The sequence below is a fragment of the Hydra vulgaris genome, chromosome 04, assembly GCF_038396675.1.
Source record: "Hydra vulgaris chromosome 04, alternate assembly HydraT2T_AEP".
Taxonomy (NCBI): domain Eukaryota; kingdom Metazoa; phylum Cnidaria; class Hydrozoa; order Anthoathecata; family Hydridae; genus Hydra; species Hydra vulgaris.
The window spans coordinates 28,925,674-28,951,231 of NC_088923.1; the positions used below are offsets into that span (position 1 = coordinate 28,925,674).

The window sequence follows — 25,558 nt, forward strand, 5'->3', positions numbered from 1 at the left end:
ATTAGAGCTCTCAAATTTTAATGATTTTCATTATTGTTTATAGTTATTCATTCTAATATTCGCATTTATTTGTTCTTATATGCGTATTTATTCATTTTTATAAGCGTGTTTATTCATTCTTATATGCTTGTTTATTTATTCTTATATGCGCGTTTATATGCGTGTCAACTACCCATAAAGTCTCTAATATAATTTTATATAAACAATAAATAGGCTATTATGTTATTATATAGATATATTTAAAATATAAATTAGGTTGTTGCCACTTCTATTTATTTATAAAATGGTTGCTGAGCCAGCGCTGGATTTATGTAACTATGCGTATGGTTGTAAAATGGAATTAAACTTCTCCCTGTTTGTAAGTGTGCTTTAAATAATAAAATAATTCTTCTATTGGATTAAGCTGTGGCATGTATGCTGGCAGATACTTTATAGCTATGCCATGAGAGGCTAGTGTTTGCCTAACAGAAAGACTCCAGTGGAATTTACAATTGTCCATAACCAGCACTTGGGCTTCCACATCTGCATTAGTGCCAACATTGTAGTAATGAAAGTACAAAATGAATCTGCATTCCAGCCTCCAGTTTTTCTTTCATAAGCCAACACTTACAACAATTGTTGAAACAGACAAATCAAACTAACACTCTTGCCATGATTTACAGATGACTGTAAAATTGCTGGCACACCTCTTAGCGAATAACCATATGCGCTGTTAGTGTGCACATTAAATCCAGTTTCATCCATATAAATAAAATTTTTATTTGAAATTCCGTTAATTTTGCGTGCAAATGCATAGCATGCATCAATAACTCGTGTTGAATTTTGTTGTTCCGACACATGCACAACATGCTTTGTTGATAAATCCGCGCATTTGAGTTTTCTTGAAATCGTAAACTGAGACATATTGAAGCCTGCTGCAGAAAGATTTGCTTTTATTGCTTCTTGTGTACAAAGATTGTTTTCTTCTACCCAAACCCAATAATATTTTTGAGCATTAATAGGTCTTTTACTTTTTACTTAATATTATATACATTTTTTTTTACTTAAATGCAGGCATGTCGTCGAATTCTCCTCTGTTTAACTTAATTACAAGATTTTGAACTGTGCGGTTAGATATGTTTAATTTGTTTTTAACACTTTTAATAAGATGTGGTGTATCAAAGATTATATATACTTTTGCTCCTGTTTTTAGATTTAAAATTTGTTGATTTACAGGGTTATTTGTTCTTATATGTTCGTCTATTCATTTTTATATGCGTGTTTATTCATTCTTATATGTGTATTTATTCATTCTTATATGCGTATTTATTCATTCTTATATGCGTTTTAAAAAAGCACAGTTTTTTCAAATCAAATTGTTCTTGTTTTCTGGTAAACAAAGGTAAAAATATTTAAGACAATGACTTTTTACATTTGATGATGGTTTATTTAATTTAGTATTAGGTCTTTGTTTAATTTTATTATTAACCTTATTGGTTAATTAAATTATCATTTATCTAATTAATCATTTATCTAGATTTAAATTTAATCATTTATAATTATTATTAATACTCAAATATTTACACTATGGATGGAAGAGAAAATTCCAATGCCAATCATAAAACAAGGAAAAATGTTACAAGGAGCACATTAAAATGCTTAAGCATTTATTTGAAAGAAATGAATCTACAACAAGCATTTTCACTTCTCTTAACATATCTAAGCGCACAGTTCAAAATCTTGTAATTAAGTTAAACAGAGGAGAATTCGGCGACATGACTGCATTCAAGTCGTTTTCAAATAAAAAACGACTGCACTATCAACATCATGTAAGTTGATATTATTTTAATATAGATTGTACATACAATTTGTATATTTGTAAATTATGTTACTAAGAGATATCGATCAGCATTTACACATAATTAAAGACTATCGTTTTGAATGTGAAACTACTTAGGCTTAACAAATATTGGATTAGAATTTTAAATTTTGAATGATCAAGAAGTTTTAAAAAATTATTTAATAGATATAATAGATTTAATAATAAAATAGATTTAATGGATATTGGATTTGAATAAATGAGAAGAAAACAGCAGATTCTCAGATTTGGTTTTTTCATATTAGAAACCCTAATGATATATAAATGTTATATTAGCAATGCTATGAAAGAAACTTATCAAATAAAATAAAAATTTATAACAGGTAAGTTTTTTAATGAGAAGCCCTCTGGTAAAAATATTTCACCAAGAGTTGCTTACTGTTATGATTATTTGTTTCTGCAAGACATCCTATAATACTTTTTTGCGATTAAAATTACATACAATTATTAGGAGTTGGCAGGCATTGCTTGCAGCCTTGTTGAAAACAAATTAGAATTAAAAAAAAGTTATATTTAGAATAACTTTTATATCAAGTATTTACCATTAAATTTTTTTTATTTTCACTGTTTTAAGTTACAAAAATAAAACATTTTATATCACCGCTTTCTTTTTTCAGATTGTTGACTTCATCGCCTGAAAGTAATAATAATTAATCTTTTTTTTCTTTTTCTTTCTTAATATTAAATTAAAAATTATTAATTTTTTGTTGTTATTAATAAAATTATTATTTTAAATATTGAAGTCAACCTTTTTGTTTACATTAGGTGATCTTGTCTTCGATACCACATTGAGATGCAACAAACAAATATCAACAACAAAGGAACAAATATCTAGCGATGGTACTTTTAAACTTGTTAATTTTTAAGTTTAATTTAAGAAAAAAATTCTATTGGGTAAAATCCTTTTTAAGTCCTGTGAAAACTAATTAACAATAACATTTTTTATAGAAATTAAATTATATTAGATTATATTCATCTATTAGGCTGGTGCAGATGTATTTTTAATACATTGCTTCCAGTTTAGGATGTTGAATGCTGGATCTTCTTGACTCAATGCACGGGTTTTGCTTGTGTCTATGTTTTTATGACTAGGCAACTCATTCTATTATCTCTTGATGAGGGTACAGCTCTAAAACTCAGTTTTATGGTTCTGAGGCCAGCTGGTAGTCAGGTCTCCCAAACTCTGTGGTAGCTCTCAGAGTGGCTGATTCCATCAACAGCTGAAAAATATCAAAGTATTAACAGTACCATGTTGCGCATGGATGTTGTCCCTGTTTGTACTTTTGGTGTGCATTGCGGAGGCCACATTTGGAGCCTTTTGTTACGGTTTGGCTTTATTAGTAGTAATGAGGCAATTGCTAGGACTATTAAACGGTGTTCTGATTACTATCTATGCTTTGAGTCAAGTTCTTCAGTCTAATTTTAAAATGAATAAAGTACCAAAAACTATAAAACACAAAAAACCATCATCATCACCAAGTTCTCTAAACCTATCATTCACTAATATTCGTGGTCTTCGAAGTATTTTTTCTTCTGTTGAGTCTTATCTCTTGCAAAGTTCACCAGACCTACTTGCTCTTTATGAGACTAATTTGAGTTCAGCTGCCTCATCTTGCAATCTTAGTGTTGATGGTTATCTTCCTTTAATTCGTAAAGACTCCAATAGTCACATGCTTGGCCAAGGCATTTACATTCGTAAGAATTCACCCATTTGTCGTAAAACTAGATTTGAATCCACAGACTATTCTTTCATGTGCTTTCGTTTAGCACCACTTCACTCTATTACCTTTCTATTTGTTCTATATCGCTCTCCTTCATTTCAAGACTGCACTCTTTTTGATGTTATTTCTGATCATATTGACAAAGCCCTCTCTCTTTATCCATCAGCTAATATAGTTTTTGTCGGTGACTTTAATGCTCACCACTCTGAATGGCTTGGCTCTAGTGTCAGTGACTCTACAGGCTTTAAAGCCCCCAACTTTTGCCTTTCACAATCCCTAACTTAAATAGTCAACTTTCCAACTCTTTCCTGACAACCCAAATCATCTACCTTCTCTACTCGACTTATGTCTTGTTTCCGATCCTAGTCAGTGCTCAGTTTCTCCACATTCAATCTTAGGTGCTTCTGATCACAGTTTGATCTCTCTCAAACTAATATCTCATTCTTCTTCATCACCTGAATCCCCCTATTATCAAACCTCTTATAATTACAGTAAAGCTGACTGGGATTCTTTCCGTGATTTTCTTTGTGATGGCCCTTGGGTAGAAATCTTTTGTCTTCCTTTTGACAAATGCGCATCTTACATAACTTTGTGGGTTCAGGCTGGCATGGAATCTTTTATTCCCTCTCGACAATTCCAGGTCAAGCCTCACTCTCCTCCATGGTTTTCCTCACACTGTGCTGCTGGGATTGCCAATCGAAACCATTACTTCCATATTTATTAGCAAAACAATTCTCCAGAAAACAGGCGTCTGTTTATTACTACTAGAAACCATTGTAAAAAAAGGTTTTGTTTAACGCCAAAGCCCGCTACTCTCAGGTCATGTGATCTTGCATCTCATCTCAAAAATTAGGCTCTCGTGACTTCTGGAGAATCTTTAGTAGTATCAATAATATGGGCAAATTTGTTATTCCAACTCTCTTGTATGGTTCAGACTTTGTCACCTCACCTAAAGACAAAGCCGAATTGTTTGCTAAAAACTTTTTATCAATATCATCTCTTGATTCCACTAGTTGTGTTCTACCTGAAATTGCCAACAAACAGGTTGATCCATTGCTTGACACTCGTATCACTCCAACTTCTGTATCTAAAGTGATTTCCTGCCTAGACTCTTTTACAGCTTGTGGCCCGCACAACATACCTGTTATTGTCTTGCAGAAGTGTTCTCCGGAGCTGTCATCTATACTCTCAAAACTATTCAACAAGTGCTTATCAGAGTCTTATCTTGTTTCAAAGTCTTATCTTCAAAAATTCTGGAGAGCGATCTGATTCGTCTAATTACCGTCCCATTAGTCTTCTTCCTATCATAAGCAAGGTTTTTGAATGTTTAATTAACAAACACCTAATCTCTTATCTTGAATCTAATCACTTAGTTTCTGACCATCAATATGGATTTCGATCTTCTCATTCTACAGCTGATTTGCTATCAGTAATAACTGATAAGTTTTATTGTGCGTTAGATAAAGGTGGAGAGGTTAAGGCTATCGCTTTTGACATTTCGAAAGCTTTTGATAAAGCTTGGCATGCTGGTTTTCTCCATAAGCGTTTTTCTTATGGTATATTTGGCAACATCTTTAAGATTATTGAATCCTTCCTTTCCAATCGTAGCATAAAAGTTGTCCTCAATAGACAGTACTTTTCTTATTATTCTATATCTTCAGGGGTTCCTCAAGGTTCTATCCTTGACCCTATACTCTTTTTAATTTACATCAACGATCTTCCAGATATTCTCACATCTAAGGTGGCATTGTTAACTGATGATAATACCATTTATTCTTGTTGTGATAAGAAACCAACACTCTTTGATTGCTTGGAGGGGGCATTGGAGCTTGAAAAGAATCTCATTTCTGCTACAGCTTGGGGCTCACAGTGGCTGGTGAACTTTAATATAGATAAATCTCAATTTTTTTCAGCCAACCTCCAACCATTATCACATTGTCGTAATGTTGCTTCTCTTTTTCTTTTCTACAAATACTATAATAGACACTGCTCTAAAGAGATAGTGTCTCTTGTGCCATCTACTAATATTCATTCTTGTGTTACTCGTCATTCAATTAAGTCTCATCCTTTTTTTGCGATAGCTTTTTATAGAAAAGAGAAAGAAAAGCAACATTATAACAATGTGACAATGGTTTAAGAACCATGTGATTATAGTTGGAGGTCATTATCACGATCTGATAATGGTTGGAGGTTGGCTGCAAGAGCAGGTTCAACTATGGTGACAATACCTTTTTTTTCACCTTGTCTAAAGAAGAAAGGGTGTCATTTGAAGATCTGCTTCAAATATAGCAACATAAACATAAAAAAATAGCAAGATAAAGAGATACAACCTTAACAGATGCTAATTTTGCAATGGATTTGATATATTGTTTCCAAGAAAGAACAGAAGTAAGAGTTATTCCTAGAAGATGAAAGGTAGATGACATTGAGTACATTACTGTTCATAAATATAGAAGGATCTAGGTTATTGCGATAACGATTAGCTGAAAAAAATTAAGTTTTATCTAAAGTTCACCAACGACTGAGAGCCCATGCTGTAGCAAAAGTCCTTACCTTAATGGCAGAGCAATCTAAGAGTGTGATCTAATCTAAGAGAGTGTTGGCTTCTTAACAAGACAAAAATAATTGGTATTATCATCAGCGAACAATACCACCTTGATGCTAGAATTTCTGGAAGATTGTTAGTGTAAATTAACAAAAGTATAGGGACAAGGATAGAACCTTGAGGATCTCCTAAAGTTATAGAAAATGAAAAAGAGTGCTGTCCATTGAAAACAACTTTTATGCTATAATTCGTAAGTAGGGATTGCAAATTCCCGAACTCTTTGCTATTCCTGGTTAGCGGGAATTATTCAGTGTTCCTGGCATCCCGGTAGAATCCCAGGAACATGCATTTAAAAAGACAAACAAACAGATATATATATATTTTTTACTTTATTTTTAAAACTATATTTGTGATTTAAAGTGATCTTTTAGAAAAACCAGTGCATGTTAAGGTTATTATTATCATCAATTTTATCTCTTACTTTTGGTATATTTTCAAATATGGGAAAAGTCTCTCATTCAATTCAATAGCTATATTTATCATCTCTGTTTTAGATAGTATGCAAAATAAGTTATTATACATAACACTTTTTAAAGACTGTGAATTATCTAAAAACTATAATAAACCAACAAGATCGCATTTCCTTCTTTGACATATTCTTTCAACTATATATATATATATATATATATATATATATATATATATATATATATATATATATATATATATATATATATATACATATATATATATATATATATATATATATATGTATATATATATATATATATATATGTATATATATATATATATATATATATATATATATATATATATATATATATATATATATATTTCAAATAGAGATTATTTGCTAAATAACAATCTTGAGTATCAAGTGCTTTAATAAAAATATGGAACAAGATCAGGAGCATGGTTACTAATTTTATTTTCATCCTCATTATTATTTTCATAATTAAAAACATCAAAATCAATTTAGAAAAATTTAGATATCTTCTTCATTAGAAATCTGATTATTTTCAACATTCGTTTTGTAAATTACATCAACTACAGCTAAATGTATTTCATGGGCAAAACAAAGTTGATATTCAGCAGGAGAAATATTTCCTAATTTTTCCATAATGGAAGCACCACCTGTTGTTATACAAGCTAAATCGCTGGAAAGATTAACATTGAACATGTCCAATTTTTTGATAATTAGTTTAAGGCAATCATTATTAAATGATCCAATTGTTCTCCCTAATCCAAGATTTATAAAACCATTTTTTTTTTCTTCAACTATTTCAATGTAATATTTAAAGATAAAGTTTGTAATCTTTAAATATTACTATTTCAATGTAATATTTAAAGATAAAGTTTGACATCTGTTAGATTTAGGTAAACTAAAATTAGGTAAACTGTAGCTTTCATCATGAAGCAAGTCACAAATTTGATCTTATTCAGCTATTGCACTTATGGAAAATCCATCAGAAGCAGCAAATTTAGCTAATCGTTCTCCTTATGAAACTTTATTTATTATAGAATCAATTGTATATTGAACACAACAATTTTTATTTGGTTTTATTTTGATTCACCTTCACTTTCTTTAATTAAAATGATATTGTAAATATAGATGAATCAGATCACTCTCCAGAATTTTTGAAAATAGGGATAACAGATGCCGATTTCCAGCAGGCTGAAAAACAAGACTCTAATAAGCACTTGTTAAATAGTTTTGAAAGTATAGACGACAGCTCCGGACTATAACAGTTATGTTGTCTAGACCACAAGCTGTAGAATAGTCTAAGCAGTAAATTAATTAGGCTCAAAGTATGGCCTCCGCAATGCACACCAAAAGTACAAACAGGGACAACATCCATGCGCAACATGGCACTGTTAATACTTTGATATTTTTCAGCTGTTGATGGATTTAGCCTCTCTGAGAGCTACCACAGAGTTCGGGAAACCTGACTACCAGCCGGCCTCAGAACCATAAAACTGAGTTTTAGAGCTGTACCCTCATTAGGAGATAATAGAAAGAGTTGCCTAATCTTAAAAACAGAGACACAAGCAAAACCCATGCATTGAGTCAAGAAGATCCTAATGAAGAGTGGAATTAAATTAATCGAAAGGATAATTAAAATTAATATGCTACTTTCTAATTGATATACTACTTTCTGTTTACAAATAAATTTTTTGACATAGTTATAATTTTTTTAAAAACTTATAAAAATTTATCAGTGACCATCCAAAAAGTATTTATCAATTAACAATAAAAAAAAAGTTTTAAAGTCTCTGCGAACGAGAGCGTGTAAAGTTAAAGCATACTTTTATTTGAGGCCGCTTAACTGCAGGATTACCTATTTTTTTAATTCAAATTCATGTTATATTTTGTATATATGCATATATAAAAATCATCTTGATCAACATGATCATCATAATCATTACCATCAATGTCATAATCATCATCATTATCATTATCGTTGTCATCAACATCAGGCTTTAGCCTTCCTCTTTTATTCTGTTTCTCTAATATAAACAATCTTGAGCATAACCTTCATTCATACAATATATTAGGCATTCTCTTCAAGGATGCTTACTTCTACCGCTACCATTTTCTCCTGAAGCTGCTACCTCTCTACATGCTGATATCATTTTAATCTTCTCTAACAAATGTTGTTTGATACAACATTTTTGTAATTAAATGTTGTCAGATATGGCGTCTTTTTCTAATATGTCTAAGACTATGCCTCTTTTTCTGGTCATGTTAGAGTCACACCACAAATCCATCTGATCATCTTCTCTTTCAGCAAATACTATTCCATATAAGTACTAAAGTTTATATAAATATAAAAGGATATTGTTTGCCAGCATCTAAATAAATAGCAAACATATATGTTTATACCCATTGCATGCATGCATAAAGCGCATCTTGGAAGCATTTATTCCTTCTGGAATAAAATCTTGGAAGGTTTTGTTTCTTCATTTCAATATTAAGTCAACTCTTATTCTACTCCATATTTTTTACCATCTTGAGCAGTTGCTTTATTAAACAGTAATCATTTTTTTGAAAAATGTCCTGTCTGATGTTAAGCTCTGTTATTCTCAGTTTACTAAATCTTGTTTTTATCTCAAATGTTAGGTTCTAGAGACTTCTGGTAAGTCTTCAACAATGTCATTAACTAAAGTAAGCCGAACAATTAATCTCTAATTCATGGGTCTGATCTTTTTACTTCTCCCAATAAGGCAGAGTTTTTTTTGCAAAGAAATCTTACTCTAATTTAACTCTTAAATCTAATGGCCACAATCCTGCTAGTAAAACAGAATAAACCATTATTAAACATCAAAATCACTATGGCTTCTAATGCTAAAGTTAATTCTTAATTTAACACTATTACAGTTTGTTCTCCAGACAAGATTTCCATCATAGTCTTAAAAGTGTTTTCCAGAACTCTCTTCAATTTTCGCAAAACTTTTAAAAAGTGCTAAATAAGTGGTTCCACTTTTTCAAAACTCTAGAAAACACTTTGACCTCTCCAACTATCCTACGATTAGTCTTCACTCTGTTATTTGTTTCTTTATATAAAGTTTTTGAGATTATTAAATTATTTCGTTCTAACTGCATTATTAAAGTTATTCTTGAAGGCCTACACTCTTCTTTATTTCAAGTAACTTTAAGGGTACCACAAAGTTCTTTGCTCCTGTAATGTTTCTTATCTACAATAATAATCTTCATGAAAGTTTTACATCTAAAGTGCCTCTATTTGCTGATGACTCAACTTTATACTCTTGTCTTGACAAAAAAACTTCACTTTTTAATTGCTTTAAACAAGCAGCCGGTTTTTAATCTCTCTTCTGTAACAGCCTAAGGCTTGCAATGGCTTGTGGCCTGAAAAATTGTGGACTTAAAATCCACAATTTTTTTAGACAAAAAAACTCATTTATTTACTACAAAAAATATTGCAATACTGTTGGCATTCCTATATTGATGAAAAAAACCCTCTTACTCTCAGACAAAGTATAGAAGCACATTGTAAATGTAATTAGACCTGCTTTATCTACCAAGCTTAAACCACTTCCTCATTGTTGTAAGGTTGCATTTCTCTTTTCTATAAATACTATCATGGTCAATGCTCAAATGAGCTATCACTCTATTACTATAAACCGATAGTCATTCTTACTTGGTTTCTTATTCAACAAGTTGAATCCTTTTACTGTATCTGTCCCTTCGTGCTATAAAAACTTTTATTAATCCAGTTTTTTTCCTCGCACATCAAAAATGCCTTACAAATCTTCCCCATCTTCATGTTTTGCTTGCAATATTGTTGGAAGTAAATTAAAGTTTTAAAATATATAAATATATGCCAGTATATAATAAATAGTAAATGTAAGTATTAAATTATACTACAAAAAGTACTAAAAAAATTTTTCCAGCCCCGGCTATCAACCCCTGCTAAATCTTATTTAGCTAAAATTTATTTATAATTTTGCTGGGGCCGGGGCTGGGTCTGCAAAAAGTTGTATTTTTAGCCATGGCTGGGGCCCTGGTCACTTACTAGTGTGTTTGGAAGTGGTTACTCTGGTTCAACATCAACATATTAAAAACAAAAGTTAATAGAAAACTACACATCAAGAACAAGCTCAGATCAAAAGGATGTTTGTGACTTGCATATTGCCAAAAAATTTTTTGCATGCAACATTCAACTTAATGCTGTTGAAAATAAAGAATTTAAAAAATGTTTCAATTTTTTGAGACCTGGTTATGATCCTCCAAACCGGAAGAAACTCAACTCAACTCAAGTTACTGGATTACGTCAACAATAAAGTTATTGTATCTATGAAATGTGAATTTGTAAACAATAGGAGTATTATTACATTGATTCAAGATGGCTGGAGTGTTAGAAATGATCCAATTATTACTCACAGTGTAATGGACACCATATTTAATCTCCGTTATAGTTGCAGGAAGTGAAAAAAAACTTCAGAATATTGTGTGCTTAATTACCCATTTAAGTAATGAAACGCATCAAGAATGTTTATAAGAAAGTTGTAAGTATAATACTGCATCATAGTATTTACTTCAATTAAAGTAACTTAAAGTATAAGTATATTTGTCCACTTCCAACTGGAATTTGCCATTTGTACAGATAATGAGAACAAAATGAAAAAGATGAAAGATGTTCTTAAAGAGGAATATCCATTGTTAGTTACATATGGATGCTCAGCTCATTACTTAAATTTAGTTAAGAAGCATGTGACACCAAATTTTATGGCACATTTAATTATAAGTTAACAAATACTTCCGAAAGCATCATTAACAATGAGTGAGTAAATATTTTTTATAATAAATTATTATAATTTTACAGTTTTAATATTTTTTTTACACTTCTGTTCACTTTATGTTTATATATCAATTAATTAAACTAGTTTTTCTTTTCTTTTTTATGATAAGAATGGAGATATGCCGCATCTTCCTAATGATACACAATGGAACTCTCAAGTAGACTGTTTAAAGACTTCTATAAAAAATTATAACCACTACTTTGATGTTTTAGAAACGCATGAAACTAAACACAATATCAAAAAAAATTATAGATATATTGCAATTTTCAGAGAAGCTAAAAATCTTAAAATTCAACTGGAGAAATGTGAGATTTAGAGCTTTAGATAAGGTAGATATATAAAATAAAATTGTTGGCCATTAAAATATAGTTAACTATGGCTTCAATATTCTGTTAAAATATTTTCATAGATATTTAAACAGATGTTTATATTCATGTTTATAGCTACAAAGTGATTCATCATCATTGTCAGATGCATGTAAAATTTGGTAATCTCTCCTAAAAGATAAAGAACTGAAACCATATTATATTGAAATAAAGTTAAAACTTGATAAAGCAATTGAGCCTTTTCAACATCTTTGCTTCCAACAAGGCTGCAAACAACCACTATTAGTGTTGAAAGTTACTTGAAGAGTAAAGATGAAGTTTGTAGAGCAAGATAACGATTGAAAGACGACTTAAAATATTCTAAGTTAGATGATTCAGGAAAGCAAGATGAAGGAAGCCAATTCCAAAGAACTGATGTTTGTGGAAAAAAACTGGATGAGTAAAATTTTCTGGAGCACTTAGGAACAGTCACAGTAAAAGGATGAGACTTAATAGAATGACAAGTAACACAAGAATAAATTTTATTAGATGGCACTAGAGACACAAGCTCTTCAGAATATGATAGTACTATCAGTAGATGGCACAAAAGAGGTTAGCCTTTTAGAGCAGTGCCCATTATAGTATTTATAGAAAAGAGAAAGAGAAGCAACATTACAACGATGTGACAATAGTTTAAGGTTGGCTGCAAGAACAGGTTCAACTATGTTTACAATAGCTTTTTTTTTCACCTTGTCTAAAGAAGAAAGGGTGTCATTTGAAGATCTGCTTCAAATATGGCAACTTTATTCCATGATGGATTTGAGATTTATAGAGATAAAGAATAGATTCCGGAGTAGGAGAGTATCAAGCATGATAAAGAGATCCAACCTTATGCAACCAGATGCTAGTTTTGCAATGGAATTGATATACGGTTTCCAAGAAAGATCGGAAGTAAGAGTTAATCCTAGAAGATGAAGGGTAGATGACATTATTTGTATTGAATGTAGATAATATTATTTTAACTTAAATAACACATTAGTCGATTCTAGACTACAGACAAAATTTATGACTAATAAATAATATCTGTATAGGATTTACATTTCAAAACAAGAATATAGTTTTCTTTAATTTTAGGAATATCTTTAAGCATTGAAAAAGAAACTTGCCGCAGAAATTTGGCTAAGTGATAGCCATGACAAATACTTGGCTGGATACTATGATTTCAGGCATTGGCTTCATAGAAAGAGTGTTATCTACTTTTAGAATTGAGTGGAGCAAGTTAAGAAATAGGTTAGGAAACGATAGAGCTGAAAAGCTTGTTCGGATATACAGACATTTGAGAGGGGAAGAATTTGATTGGTAAACAACAATGACCAATCTTTTGTAAACTTTTTGAAATTTAATAAAACATAGTTTGTAATCTTTATTGATTTTTATTTTCTTTATTGACAATTTTTTCTGTATTACCCAACCAGCTATACAAATGATTAATCAGATTATAAATTATTCTGTAAGGAGTTTAAACTAAAATTAAATACATTAGACTGCTTCAATTTGAGGTCATGAAAAAATTTAAAGTACTATGGAGTCTTATTTGCTGCGCAGACCCCTATTTTATTTGTAAAGTTTTTTTAATTTAGACAATTTTTAGGGGTTGCTCAAATGCCTCAGTTGTTTTATTTTTGACTTTTTTCCCCTTTCTTAAGCCCATTTTTGAAACACTTAAGTGAGAACTAAAACTCAAAATAATTTGATTATTTTTACTTTCCAGAGTTTCTTCTAAGTTAGAAGAAACAAATAAAAATGCATGGTAATTTTATTTTTCTGAAATATTTTATGTTAATCTATCTACAAAGTTGCAAGTTTATGCAACTTTTTACCAATTTTTACAATACCTTTTTTGATATGTTAAGTCATTTGGAAAAAAAACCCATATTTTGCATAAAACATCTAGCAATTTCATTTAAAAAATTTCTTTATAATTGTTTCTTCTAATTGTGTGTTTCTTCGTTACCGTTTATTAATATTGCTAATCGATCTTTTTCCAATTTTTTCATATCAGTACATTCATGACATCACTTTTCCATCAAATGGAGTTGAACTAAAATTTTCTTATTGATTTTTCTGAAATTTCTCAAATTGTCCTTGATCCTCTTTGATTCATCATGAATGACCTTATCTGCTGCTCATAATGCTGTAGAGGTTGAACATTTAAATTCAGCTATATTTACACCCGATTTAGCAATTATACTATTAACCATAGAAACATGATGCCTATGACTTATTCCTTCCCCAACAGCAGTATCAGTAGTTCTCTTGAGAATATCTTCTGGAAGTATCAGCTTTTTTGACTTTTTTCTTCAACTTTGGATCTGGGTATGTAAAATCATCATTACATTCATCTTTCTTGGATCCATTTGAGCTGAATTCACTCTCTGACATGGTTTTATGCAAAATTGATTTCATTTCAAACTTGAATAAACTCCTGTTTACAAAGTAATGGTACCTTGTCTCGATTCCACCTATTTTAGTTTTTCTATCTTCTAATTGGTTCAATAAAAATGCAATATCTTCTGTCTTGTCTTGATCACTTTATTTCCTATCATTTATGATTGCAACCAGAGTATCGAGTTCAGGTGCAATCCAGAAGATCTTTTTCATCAGAGTTAAAAACTTCCTCTTTTTTTTGATCTCTGATAAAGTTTGCCTTGCTTTGTTTGTTTTTTAAACAGTTTCCAGGTTCGATCAGCTTCTCTATCTTTATACTAAAAAATGATTCATAGATTCAGTATATTTTACAACACATTTCTGTTAATTTATTTATTTAACAGCAGACATTAGTTATATTAATATTTTCTTCTAATAAATAATAATATATAAATAAAAGAAAAACATATACTGTCTGGTACCTACCTGATTGTTTGTAATTGCAAAATCTGAAATTCTCCTTTCATCCAAAGTTCAATTAAATTTGAATAAGTGCACAAAAATGTTTTTCATTATTGCAGCTGATTTCAAAGTTTTTTGTCAATGTACAATGGATAATTCTACTTTCTTTTTGTTTTGGGTGCTTCTCCTTCAAATGCAAGAGGTATTGCAAAACCTCTTGCTCTGTAGAAAACTTGTCTTTTGGTAAGGATGACCTGGATTCCCCTACTAAAAAACGTGCATCAATTTTTTTTTTTACTTTTTCCTGGAATCAATAAATCTTTAGGAAATAGCTCTAATAAGCATATGGAGTAAGTATATCATGAAAGTTATCAATATATGGTGAAAGTGAAAGTAAAAGTAATCATGAAAGTAATCAACATTTATTTCCCGAGTTTTTTAATCAAAATTTAATATCATAGTAATTTGCTTAACGTGTTCACAAAATGAGCAAATTCACAAAATGAGTTTTAGTACTTGCTCAAATGTGCTTAAAAAAAGGGTAAAAAAGTCTAAGATATGACTTTTGATGCACTTGAGCAACCCCTAAAAAAGGTCAAAATTAAAAATTAAAAAAAATCTATTAATAAAATATGGGTCAGCGCAGCAGATAAGACTCCATGATACTTTAAATTTTTTCATGAATTCAAAATGAAGCAGTCATACATTTATATATTTCATAATAAAAGAATAATAAATCTTATATTATTCATTATATAGGATTTATAAAAGCTAAAAACAGATTTATCTGTTGCAAAAAAAGATATTTTTAAAATAACCCAAATATCCTTTGGTTTTTTTGTTTTTTTTTAAAATTGGTTTTTTTTTGGGTTGGGTTTTTTTGCCAACCCTGATAACAAGCTGGAAAACAAGACTCTGATAAGCACTTATTAAATAATTTTAAAAGTATAGGCTACAGCTTCTTTTTTTCATTTAAAAAAAAAGCATTATACTTGATCAACTTAATTCTTTTTTTTGTTGTGCATACTAATTACCTTTTCTACGTGTCTAGCATAACATCTCAAATCTTAGTTGTTGTTTTTTTTACTATGGTCTTTTAAACATTTGGGTAATTTAAACAATTTGGGAATTTTGCATTATACCTTGTTCTATCAGGCTGGCTAACACCCTGGTCAACAGTATTGCGATAGTTGTTTGCAGTAAATAACTGAGTTTCATTGGAGTTAAAATTCACAAGCCACTTCAAGCCCAAATCTGTTACAGAGGAGAGATCAGATTCAAGATTGGCTGCCTTTTTTAAGTGATTGAATAGAGAAGACTTTTTATCAAGACAGATAAATTTTTTGTAAACTCAACTTGACCACTTAACTTTATTTATAGATAAATAAAGTTGAGTTGTCAACAAATAAAGCCACTTTAGATATGAGGTTGTCAGGAAGATCATTAATGTGAATAAGAAACAAAGCAGGATCAAGGATAAAGTCTTGAGGTACTGACTAGGATGACATAGACTGCAGGTGGTAAGATCTGTTGCATAGACACATCCATGATGAGTCCCAGAAGTTACTGGAAATGATGAATTGCAATAACCTTCATGGCGACTTAAATAAAACGGTTAGAAAGAAACAATTTGATTATCTCAAAAACTTTGTCCGATACGCCATATAAAGCAAGCTTTAGAGAAAGACCAGCATGCTAAAGTTTATCGCTTTAGATATGTCAAGAGCAATAGCCTGTGCCTGGCTGCCTAATGCATAATAGAATCATATCAGTTAGCGGGTCAGCTGTAGAGCAAGAAGATTGAAAACCATATGGATTCTCAGGCAGTAAATATTTGAATCAACATCTGTCTACAAAACATGTAAAATACAAATCTACAGGTGTGATGATGTAGTGCATTAGTATGTTTCGCTTGGTTGACTAGTATGGTCTGTGGATGAATGGTGATCCTCTCCTCAGGAATGCATTGCGATCATGAATGAAGTTGATATTTATATGTCCAGGTATTACAAATATGTTAATACCTAGACATATAAGTATCATATACACTTACACTAGAAGAGATAAACGTTTACACATGCACATATGCACATGTATTAAAATAAACAATTTTAATCTTTAGAAATAACACAAAGCAAATAGAAAATAGTAATTAATAATAAAGAGTAACTTACCGTTTCTTTTATGGCTGTAATATGTCTTATAAATATAATAAGTAAATACCACTCATAAACATCAAAACAAAGTTAAGATGGTTTGTGGTTAGTGAAAGCGAAAGTAGTTAGTAGAAAATATGGTAGAAAATGTGGTAACTCCAATAGTATGAGAAATATAAAACTTACCTGATAAGTAGAGACAATAGCTTTCACACAAAACAGACTCACAGTAATTAAAAATTAATTAGCCAGAAATAAAAAAATATATACAAACATTAAATCAGTAGGCAGAAAATAGTGAGAAAATAAACAGATGAGACAATAAATGCAATTTTTACTAATAGCTTATAACCACTGAAAAATGTAATGTTAAAAAACAATATTGTTGACAAAACGACTAAGAGAACGTTAGTGAAGACTGTATAGTGCAAACCACAACAAACTAATTTACCAACGTCAGATCAAGAAAATAGGATAGAAACAAAAAACCTAATCAGATTGTGGTATGTCTAAACTTATCTAGTAGAATAGTTCAGTACATTCCAACCAAGAATACATTTGTATAAAAATACGCTACATATATCTGTGTTATTCTTGTCGTGTTTGTTATTTAGCCTAATAATTGTAACCAAGATGTAAAAATCACTCACACTTGACACGAGTCAAGTGTTAGTGATTCTTAGTATTTTTTGCGTATACATTATCTGGTTATTCATATCAAGGTTATCTCTTTGTTTTGAATGCATCGTTTTTGGTGTGAAATACTTTTATAGATGGTTATAATCTTGTCTTGCTTTTATGTCTAGCCCAGGGGAGGGTGTATATGAAGCTTCTTGACTTATCTCATTACTCAGCATTTATCAATTTTCGCCTATATTATGGGTTTTGAGTATCACCATTGTGCGTTTTTATTGGGTGGGTTTCCAGTTTAGCATTATTATGATTACTCTTTAGTTGAACTCTATTTTGGTTAAAAAACATCTACAGCTGCATACCTGTATCTTCTGTTGGTTTGTTTGTGTTATTAGACCCAAACTGTTAATGCTTCGTTTTTGCTAAGTGCAAACCCATAAAATCACGGATAAGATGATTGTAAAATTTTGGCGCTATTATGCTTCTCACAAATATACGGTCTCATTCACACATTAGAACACAAATCTGAATAAATATACAAAGATACAATCAAAAAAAGATTATGAACAAAAATATATAATAAAGGAGAAATATTAGATTTACTGATATTAGAAACTTTTTATGTCTACAGATGTGACGATGTAGTGCATTAGTATGTTCCATTTGGTCATCTAGTGTGGTCTCGTTATGTGTTTGTTCACTTTCAAAACGTGTGAATAGAAAGCTAAACACACTCCTTGCTCTTATGGGCTAGCACATCAGAGCCAGATGTAAGACTTACAGAATGAATTTCAATTGATCGAATGCACACATTAGTCACCGTAGGCCACATGCCATCACTCTTAGCCAAAAGAGCTACGACCCCGTACTGATGTGGAATGATGTGCTATAAAGTAAGATTTTAGATCTTTATTATTTAGTATTATTAGTGATGGTTGACTATTTCCAGGAAACATGCTTGAAGAAACATCTATTAGATATCCAAAAAGATCAAAATCTTTAAATACTACATAAAACACTAGCCTTATTGGATTTTTGAAAAATAGTTCCTGAAGTTAAGTATCCTCAACTGAAAAGAAATGATATAAAACTCATTTCAATTTTTGGTTCCATGAATACATGTGGAACATTACTTTCCACTATGAAAATCAAAGTATCATGCCAATCTAACCATTAAACATTTGTCAGAGAATATCAACCACAGCTTGAAAATATCAACTAAGAGAATATCAACCAAGCTTGAAACTTGGTTTCTAAAAATTTACCAATAACGTTCAGAATCATTGTGCCTAATAAATTTTTAGTAAATATCCAAGTAGTTATGCAAAAAGAGTTTTCTAATGGTCTTTAACAAATCTTTTGTAAATAATAAAAAAGTTATTTTTTGATTGTAAAAATAAAAAAATGCAAATAAAAACAAGTTTAATTTAAATACGTATATATATATATATATATATATATATATATATATATATATATATATATATATATATATATATATATATATATATATATATATATATATATATATATATATATATATATATATATATATATATATATACGTATATATCTATATTTATATATATATACGTGTATATAAATATATAAATACATATATATAAATAAATATAATTCTTTGGAGATGATTACTTATGCTTTTTTAGAAAAGTATTTTTTAAAAAGGGGACTTAATGTAACTATTATTTGAGCTCATTTATTTTTATAGTTTTTTAGGAGAAACTTATTTTCGTCCCTGCATTTAAAAATTATTTCCGATTTTTTGTTTAATAAACATTCTTGGTTTGCATGTGTAATTATTTTAAATTTTTCTTGTAGGCATAGTATACAGTTTTTGGTAATATTGTTATATGCAGGCGCTGTTTTAAGGATGAACCAATTCAGTTTAAAATCATCAATATTTTTATCTTTCAATTTCGATATATATATATATATATATATATATATATATATATATATATATATATATATATATATATATATATATATATATATATATATATATATATATATATATATATATATATATATATATATATATATTTATATATATATATATATATATATATATATATATATATATATATATATATATATATACACACAGTATCGGACAAAACGAGTGCAACCAAATAATGCTAATTTAGTTTCTTTATATAAAAATGCTGCATTTTTTCAATTTAGAGAAATAACTATGTCTCTGTTTAGAGACAAAGTTCTTCAAGTTCTATTCATCACAAAGTTCATTATTTGTACACGAAAATTAATAAATTAATCAAAAGTATTAAAAAAAGTTGATTTCCTTCTGGACAAAACAAGTGCAACCCGACAAAATGTTGACCAAGCTGTATTTCGCTATCAATATTTCGTGGCGAATCCTTTGTTGTCGATCACAGCCTTGCATCTTCGAGGCATAGATTCGATCAGGTGATCAATGAAACTTTGTGGAATCGCTGCCCAGACCTTTTGGATTTGTTCAAACAGTTGATCCTTATTACGAACACCTTCACGATTAATTCTGCGGTTGACGATCTCTTACAGGTTCTCGATAGGGTTGAGATCCGGAGATTGAGGCGGCCAATCCACCGATAGGTGGTTGTCTTGAAACCACTGCTTGACTACTTTTGCAGTGTGTTTCGGATCGTTGTCTTGCTGAAAAACCCATTTTATTGGCATATTCCACTCAGCATGAGGCAAAATAACATCTTTTAGGATATTTTTATACATGAAACGGTCTGTTATTCCATCGTTTCGATGTATTGGACCTAGACCGTTAGCAGAGAAACACCCCCAGACCATTACATTGCCTCCACCATGCTTCACGGTCTTATGGCAGTAACGTAAATTGAGGCGTTTTCCGGCCGGTCGACGTACACGGCAAATGCCATCGCTCCCAATGATGTTGAACTTCGATTCATCACTGAACAGGACAGTTCGCCATTTCTGCACATTCCAGTCAATATGAGATGTAGCAAACAGTCGTCTGATTATTCGGTCCGACACAGGCAGCTCTAATTGCTTTTGTATCTCGACTGATGATATCCCGGGATCCTTCTTGACGGTCTGACGATCATAGAATCCTCTTTAGAAGTGGTGGAACGCGGTCTTCCACCTTTGTTATCTGCTGCCAACTTCCCCGCAGAAAGATGTTTGAAACATAGTCTTGATACGGTTCATTTTTTCATGCGATATTTATTACAAATACTTTTTTGTAACATTCCACTTACTTAATCGTCAATAATTTTCTTTCTTAGTTCCAATCCAAGACTGTCGAGAGCCAGTTTGCACTTGAAGTCATAAAAATAATAAAAATAGATAATCACGCTTCTCAAGGCTTAACGTGTTACATTTACCTTGTGATGATACAATAATGCTCTGTGGAACACAAAGTCTTGGTTGGATGTGGACTGTATTGATGTAATGAAACACTTGTTGTATTTCACTTCTTCTATTGATGTTCTTCGATAAAACACTTTGATAAAACTCACTTCGATAAACTGTCTTGATAATACTGACTGATTGACTTTCATATACTGACTGAATTACATGTCGATTTACATGTCTCTTTTATAGTAAAATGAACCTGTGTGAACCTGTTCTGGAAGATTCTAGATGCTTCTTTTCGATGCTTCTGGAAGCTTCTGGATGCGTCTGGATGCTTCTGAATGTTTCTGGAAACTTCTGGAAGCTTTTGCATGCTTCTGGAAACTTCTGGATACTTCCTTTAATTATTAAAACACTTCCGTGACGTTGACACGGGCCAGACTTAAGAAAATGAAACAAACCAAAAAAGTTGCACTTGTTTTGTCCGCTTCAAAATGGCACTTGTCAACGAAATTCTGCCTGTGTGCTGTCACCTGTCAGCTGATTGCTCATGTCATGGCATGCTATGACTCCAGACTACTGAACTGTTTGCTGTGGTAGTATAGTTCGTTTCGTTTTTAAGACATGTAAAATTAGGAACACTTTTTTAGCATTGCTCTGTTCTTTTAAGAAAATTGAGCACTCTTTTTTGTAGTAGACATTTTAAAATTGTTTAAATTTATATTAGGCTCCTTATTAACATTTGTTGAGCACTCTTAGTTGTATTTTAATATTCCATGTAAATATGGAAACTTATAATTTCACTTACTTGTTGAAAAATATACCTATAGTAGATGAAAAAATTTATACTATTTCTTTGATTGAAAAAGTTGAGGATTTTATTAAAAGAATTTGTTGGAAAGCATATTTTTTCTTAAAACCAAATACAAATACAGATGATGTATTTAATAATAACCAAAATAATGATAGTTATGGATTTAAGACAAAAAATACCCCACCTTTTATACCTGATTTGGAAAATTTTGAAAATGGTCTATTACATTTAATTATAACAATAAAATTTTGTCCTATAAAAAATGAATTTCAAACAAAATTAAAGTTAGATGTTAAAAAAATTAAATCAAACCCTAATATTTTGGTTTTTGCTGATAAAACAAATAACATTTACCAACTCACAACGGAAAACTATGAAAAAATTTTATGCGACAATATTACTAGTTCTGATGAGAAAGCCCCTAAAAATTTGGAAAACGCAATTAATTTAGAAGCGCAAAGTATTGCTAAAAAAATAAGCCTTCATAACACTAAAAGACAATAAACCAAATTTTCATATCAAATTTTCTTGTTGGTTATTAGTTCCCTCAAAAAGTGAGATTGGACATGTAAGCAAAATTAAATTGGACAAAATTAATAATATTCTATGATATAAATTAAATTTGCAACAATGGAAAAATACCACTGATGTTATTAATTGGTTCTCCATAATCAAAAATAAAAATGACTGTGCATTTACTCAATTTGATATTAATGATTTTTATCCTTCAATAACTGCAGATATTTTAGATAAAACAATCGAATTTTCAAAAAGCCACACAGTTATTCCTGAAGAAACAATCCATATAATAAAACATTGTAGAAAAGCCTTACTTTATTTTAATAAGGAAACTTGGAAAAAGAAAAACATACATGACCACTTTGATGTTACAATGGGCAGTTATGACGGAGCAGAGTTTTGTGAATTTGTTGGACTATACATTTTAGATTTATTAAGTAAAATAATTCATATAAATGATTTTGGCTTTTATTGTGATGATGGTTTAATGGTAATGCGTAAAAAATCTGGTCCACAGCTCAATAAAATTAGAAAAGATTATAAAAATTATAAAAATTTTTAAAAATATTGACTTTCAAATCGAAATGAACATAAATTTTAAAATTGTGAACTTTCTTGATGTCACATTTAACCTCACTGAAAATTCATATAAGCCTTTCAAAAAACCAAACGATTAATTATTGTATTTTAATATTAACTCAAATCATCCAACCCAAGTTCTAAAACAAATCCCAATTTCAATAAATGACAAACCAAAACTCCTCTAATGAAAATGTATTCAATTCCTCCAAACGAATATTTGAAGATGCCCATAATAAAAGTGTTTTTGAAAATTTTGAACTAAAATTTGACCCTGAAAAAAAGAATACTAAAAAGGGAAATAGAACTAGAAATGTAATTTGGTTCAACCCCCCATATAGCAAAAATGTTTCCACTAACATAGGAAAAGTGTTTTTAAAATTGGTCAATAAGCATTTACCGGCCTCTAATAAATTACATAAAATTTTTAATCGAAATACAATTAAAGTTAGCTACAGTTGCACAAAAACTATGCAAAGAATTATAAAAGGTCACAATAATGCTTTGTTAAACAAAAAAGAAATCCTAAATGAAAAAAATACAGAAAATTGTAATTTTAAACAAAAAAAACAATTGTCCAATGAGTGGAAGATATGCTGTCAAAATATATATATGAATTAAAAGATAAAAGTATTGATGATTTTATACTGAACTGGTCCATCCTTAAAACAGCGCCTGCATATAACAATATTTCCAAAAAATTTATACTATGCCTACAAAAAAAATTTGAAATAGTTACTCATGCAAACCAAGAATGTTTATTAAACAAAAAATCGGAATTAATTTTTAAATGCAGGCACGAAAATAAGTTTCTCCTAAAAAACTATAAAAATAAATGAGCTGAAATAATAGTTACATTAAGTCCTACTTTTAAAATATGTTTTTCTAAAAAAGCATAAGTAATAATTTCCAAATAATTCTTTTTATGATAGTGTCAGCAAATTCCACAAAGGTGTGAAAATTTACAGTAGTTAAGACATTTGCGACTTCTTGTAATTTAATTTTTGGTATAAATTGAAGTTTTATTAATTTCTGATTATTAATTGAATATTTATCAATCATTTCTGATGAGTCTTTATTGATGAAACACAGTGTTAAATGAGAAAAAATTTCGTTAAGTGATTTTTCTTTTTATGATAGTGTCAGCAAATTCCACAAAGGTGTGAAAATTTACAGTAGTTAAGACATTTGCGACTTCTTGTAATTTAATTTTTGGTATAAATTGAAGTTTTATTAATTTCTGATTATTAATTGAATATTTATCAATCATTTCTGATGAGTCTTTATTGATGAAACACAGTGTTAAATGAGAAAAAATTTCGTTAAGTGATTTTCTACTAATTTATATATATATATATATGGCTATTTCCAGTGGAAATCGCCATATATATATAAATTAGTAGAAAATCACTTAACGAAAATTTTTCTCATTTAACACTGTGGGAAATTTTCCACGATGGAAGAGATAAATTTCGTGTTTAAAATATCTTTTTTCAAAAGGTTTTATTTCTTTAATTATAGTTTAAACACCTTAAAATTATTGTTAAAATAATTTTTGAGTAGAAAATGTTTGAACCGAGTAGATAAATTTGATGAATGTTAGCACCTGTTTGTTCTTTTTATTATTCGAAAAAGTGAGTAAAATTTGAGGGCGAGTTATTGCAAAACTTTTACTCTTTAAAAATAATTCAAGTGTTTTTTTGTCACATACACATCTCCAAAAATTACGTTGCGTCACTGAACTAAAAGCTAAAACAGTTTAATTATCGCAATGAAATTATGCTTTATGGCAAGGTTTTTTTAGAAATTATATATTTTAATGTAAACTTTTAATCATTACTAAAAAAAAAATTGGTCAAGAAGCATTGTATTAACATATAGTTATAGTTTAAAAGCTGTTTCGTCACTGAACCCATCGACGGGATAATTAGCGTTTTATAAAATAGCGCGGTAAGGAAGTCAAAATATCATCCAAAAGTTCAGATTTCGTTGTGGGTTTTCAAATTTTTCAAATTCGAATAAATTTTTGCATTTTAGTATTGTGAAGGGCTATTAGTAAATATTAGTAAACTTTTGGATTTATGTTAACATTTTCTTATAAAGTTGTAAATTTTTAAGAAATGGAATCAAAATTAGAAGTAAAAAAAAAAACGTTATGCAGAATACCAAGCTAATTATGTTTCTCGGAATGCTGATAAAAAGAAAGAAATGTCCAGAGTTAGATCTAAGAGATATCGAGAAAAATTGGAAGCCGATCCTAATAAAAAAGCAGCTTATGCTGCTAAAGCAAAATTAAGTTTTAAAAAGTCGCGCTTTAAAAAGGAAACTTTTAAATCAATATCAAAGAGCTCATCTTTTAAAAACGTTCAACAAAGAGGAAAAGCATTGAAAAAAGTTTTAAAAGCACTACCAACTTCAAAGGAGAAACAATCTGAAATTCTTTCTATTCTTTCAAATAACTCTGCTTGTAAAGATAATTCGGGTCTACCTCCAGCATGTTCAAAGCTGTATGGTCTTTCTGAAAGCGATGTTTTAGCAGTTGTAAACTTTTATAATGAAGTTGAAGTTTCCCAAATATCACCAAACAAAAAAGATGTCACTCGAATTCAATTATCTGACGGAAAAGCAAACAATATTCAGATACGTCATTTATATTATACGCTAAAAGAAGCTTTCGAGTTATTGAAGGAAAAGCATCTGCAGATAAAAATTGGACTCAGCAAATTTTGCGACCTTCGTCCACGCAATGTAAAATCAGTTACAAAATTTCCGCATAATGTTTGTGTTTGTAATTTGCATGAAAATATGCGATTTGCCTTAAATGCATTAACAAAATCAATTCAAGCGCCTT

The 25,558-nt window shown here is 29.9% G+C and overlaps 1 protein-coding gene across 3 annotated transcripts in view; it reads left to right on the top strand.

The window, feature by feature from the left end:
• The window catches only part of LOC136079732 (uncharacterized), a 112,059-nt gene that overhangs the window by 80,101 nt on the left and 6,400 nt on the right, over positions 1-25,558 (top strand). For all 3 annotated transcript variants that reach the window (XM_065795999.1, XM_065795997.1, XM_065795998.1), the window contains exons 12-13: positions 2,476-2,498; positions 2,624-2,698. In XM_065795999.1, the coding sequence (XP_065652071.1) occupies positions 2,476-2,498; positions 2,624-2,698 (98 nt within the window). The remainder of the gene's footprint in view (positions 1-2,475; positions 2,499-2,623; positions 2,699-25,558) is intronic.